The 3,490-nt window shown below is 31.8% G+C and overlaps 1 protein-coding gene across 1 annotated transcript; it reads left to right on the top strand.

The window, feature by feature from the left end:
- Positions 1-1,444: 1,444 nt before the first annotated feature.
- Positions 1,445-3,090, top strand: LOC136982425 (piggyBac transposable element-derived protein 3-like). The gene has a single exon (XM_067278913.1). It carries the CDS (start codon positions 1,852-1,854, stop codon positions 3,088-3,090), a length of 1,239 nt encoding a protein of 412 aa, XP_067135014.1. The 5' UTR covers positions 1,445-1,851.
- The last annotated feature ends 400 nt before the right edge of the window (positions 3,091-3,490 follow it).

Below are 3,490 nucleotides of genomic sequence, written 5' to 3' on the forward strand. Positions count from 1 at the left end.
AGGTTCACGCGAAATCAAAGCCTGAAGTGCACTAAAGTAAATAACACAGCGACGATGACCTTTCCTAATTACATTTATTAAAGCTAGGTAAATAGCCTGCAACTCTGCAGTAAAGATGGAAGAATTCGGTGCAATTTGTTCTGCCACGATCTCATCCTGGCAGAGAAAAACTGGTTGGTTGGTTGGTTAAAGTTTATTGGCACAAGGGCCACATAGGCCAAGCTGCGCCACAACTTATGGTATATATATGTACATAAATAACAATAAACAATAAAAATCAACAAAACAAAAAACAAAGAACCAATAACAAAAATATACAACAATTAAACTGCATGGGTTTTGTAACAACAAGATGTATATATGATATAAATAAATAAATAATTAATTAAATTTCTTTATGAATATTTGTAACTTTTAAAAAGTTCAATAATTTATCAACATTTGGCCTCTGGCCCAAAATCTCTTTAAAACTTGCATTTCCAAAATGCTGCCTACGAATCCATTCAGAAGCGATGCAATTGCTTAGTATGTGCTTAACACTTACATTACAGTTGCAATACTGACATACAGACTGGCCTCAAAGGTATTGTAGTCAGTCGAGTATGTCCAATTCTCAAACGAGTAAGAATGACCTCAGATCTCCTGTCATAAGGTTTCTTCTGTGTCCAATTTTCTATCACAGGTTTGATCTCGTGTAGTTTATTGTAAACTTGTACGTTCCACACATTTCGCCATCTCTCCTCTAGTCGTTTTTTAACAACTAGCTTCAAGTCACCTCCTTCAATATGCATTGTATGCTGAGAAGGACTTGCTGACTTTGCAGCTGCGTCAGCTTCTTCATTTCCTCTTATACCTACATGGCCTGGGACCCAACAAAATTTTATAGAGAAATTCCTCGCAAAAAGATGGCAAATCAGCTTACGAATTTTAACCCTTTATTGCCTGACGGGACTTTCTAGTCCCACTAACTTTGAAATTTTTTATTTTATTGTGTATGCATTATAGCCTACTGGGACTTACAGGTCCTTATTGTATGAAGTGTCTTTTTTCTCCTGTAGGGGGCAGTAACCTTGAAAGTGTCTTTGTTTCAGTTTTATAGAAACAAGTTTCACTTTGTTCAGAGAAATTCTGTAGTTTGAATGGTGGTAGCTGATATTGCTTGCTTTCTCGTTTGATTTTACTTATTATTTTGAAGGTACCTGTCTTTGTATTTTATTATATATATTTTAGATATGTGTAGTTTGATTTTAGTATATTATATTTTTGGAATTAATTATATTTAATGTGTAAAAGGTCAAAATATGTTTGGGACTTCTAAGTCCTTTCAGGCCTAAGGAGATTTTTTTGTAAATGTTAGCAATTTGTATTTTGTACATTATTTTTTATAGATTTATCAATTTGTTTAACGTTTTAATAGATAATATGGATAAAAGACTTATAGATGAAGAAATAGATGATCTTTTATTAGAAGAATTTCCATCAGATATTGATACACCTGTTGAAGACAGTAGTGATAATGAATCAGAGAATAAATGTGATAAAATATCACCACAAACTCACATAGCTCCGGCTTTATTTAGTGAAGAATCTGACAAGGATGATTCTGATGAGGAAGAATTTGCTATTAATCCATCAATAAAAAGGAATTTTAGAAAACGTGAAAATGTAAGTACTGTTCCTTCTTTTTCATTAACGAAAGGAACAGTAAATCAATTTTTTGAAAATAAAGCCACATCAACAGATGTTTTCCTGACAGTTTTAGGAGAAAGTACAATAAGCAATATTGTATTTCAAAGCAATTTGTATAGCCAACAAAAACAAAGAAATATTAAGACAATTATAGAACGAGAAATGTATGGATTTCTAGGACTGCAATTTCTTTTCGGTTATCATCGTTTACCACAAACCCGTCACTATTGGTGTAGTGATATAGATTTATGCGTTCCCATTGTACGAGAAGTAATGACAAGAGAAAGATATAAACAAATTTTATCAAACTTACATGTAAATGATAACTTATCCATTCCTCTAGATAACAAAGACAGACTATATAAGATACGACCACTGATCACTACAATTAATGAAAACTTCAAAAAATTCCGACTACCAGATCAATTCCAGAGCATAGATGAAAGCATGGTAAAATTCAAAGGCCGTTCATCCCTCAAGCAATACAATCCAATGAAACCTGTGAAGAGAGGTTATAAACTCTGGTGTCGTGCTGATATGTCAGGATACATATATGAATTTATAATTTACCAAGGAAAAACACATGATGATCGTAAGAAAAAACAATTTGGTCTCGGTGGAAGTGTTGTTGCAAAGTTATCATCATCCCTTCATCATGGAAATTTTGTAATTATAATGGATAATTATTTCACATCTCTAGAGTTGTTTGAATACTTAAAATCACAGGGTGTTTATGCATGTGGAACTATTCGTTCAAATCGAGCAGGACTTCCAAAACTGGCAATTGACAAGGACTTAAAAAGAGGAGAATATGATTTCAGAATATCTGATCAGGGTATCGCATATTTCAAATGGAAAGACAATCGAAGTGTTCATTTATTATCCAATTATCATGGAACGGAAGTCGTAAATGTAAAACGCACTCAGAAGGATGGAACAAAACTAGATGTGCCAGCACCACTTGCTATCAAGGATTACAATACTCATATGGGAGGAGTCGATAAAGCTGACATGTTAAGATCATTATATGATCGAAATAGAAGATCAAAGAAATGGTGGCATAGACTGTTTTTTGCAATCATAGAAATGGCTCTTGTGAATGCTTATATAATTTTCACTGATTTGAATGAAAAAGTTCCATTTTTGCAATTCAAAAGACAAGTATCGCAGGGTTTATTAACAAAAGGAAGAAAAGCATCTTCAAATAGAGGAAGACCAAAACGAAAATCGTTAGACCAAACAACTGATCCATTACCGAAAAGAAAAAAATTAGCATTTTCTGTAAGCAATGATATTAGATTACAAAATCAGGGAGGACATTGGCCCGAATTTGTTTCTAATAGAGGTCGATGTGAATATTGTGCTACAAAGCATATAGAATCAAGACCACATTCAAGATGAACACTATGTAAAGTTTTCTTGTGTGTAAACCAGAAAAAAAATTGTTTCATAGATTTTCACCAATCATGAATTATTAAAACAATGAATTTTATTGCAGTTTTACAATAATGAAATGAACTGCAATTTTATTGCAGTTTATTTCATTATTTTTTAAAAATTTTAACATTATTATATTGTAAAAATTATCAATATACATAATTATGAATTTAATCTGCCAATTTCTCTGTAAAAAGTTCTATATATAAAATAAAAATATTTTATTTATGTAATATTAAACAAAAAAAAACTTGTAAGTCCCAATGTGCTGTAAAGCCTGACGGGACTTCTAAGTCCCATAATTAAAAAATTGTTATTATACATTTTAATTTTTTTTTATTAACTTATCTGTGAACAAACACCT

The sequence above is a fragment of the Centruroides vittatus genome, unplaced genomic scaffold (assembly GCF_030686945.1).
Source record: "Centruroides vittatus isolate TY-2023 unplaced genomic scaffold, ASM3068694v2 contig_828, whole genome shotgun sequence".
NCBI lineage: Eukaryota > Metazoa > Arthropoda > Arachnida > Scorpiones > Buthidae > Centruroides > Centruroides vittatus.

Coding starts and splice junctions, on each gene's coding strand:
- LOC136982425 (XM_067278913.1), top strand. CDS start 1,852: ATGTATGGATTTCTAGGACTGCAATTTCTTTTCGGTTATCATCGTTTA.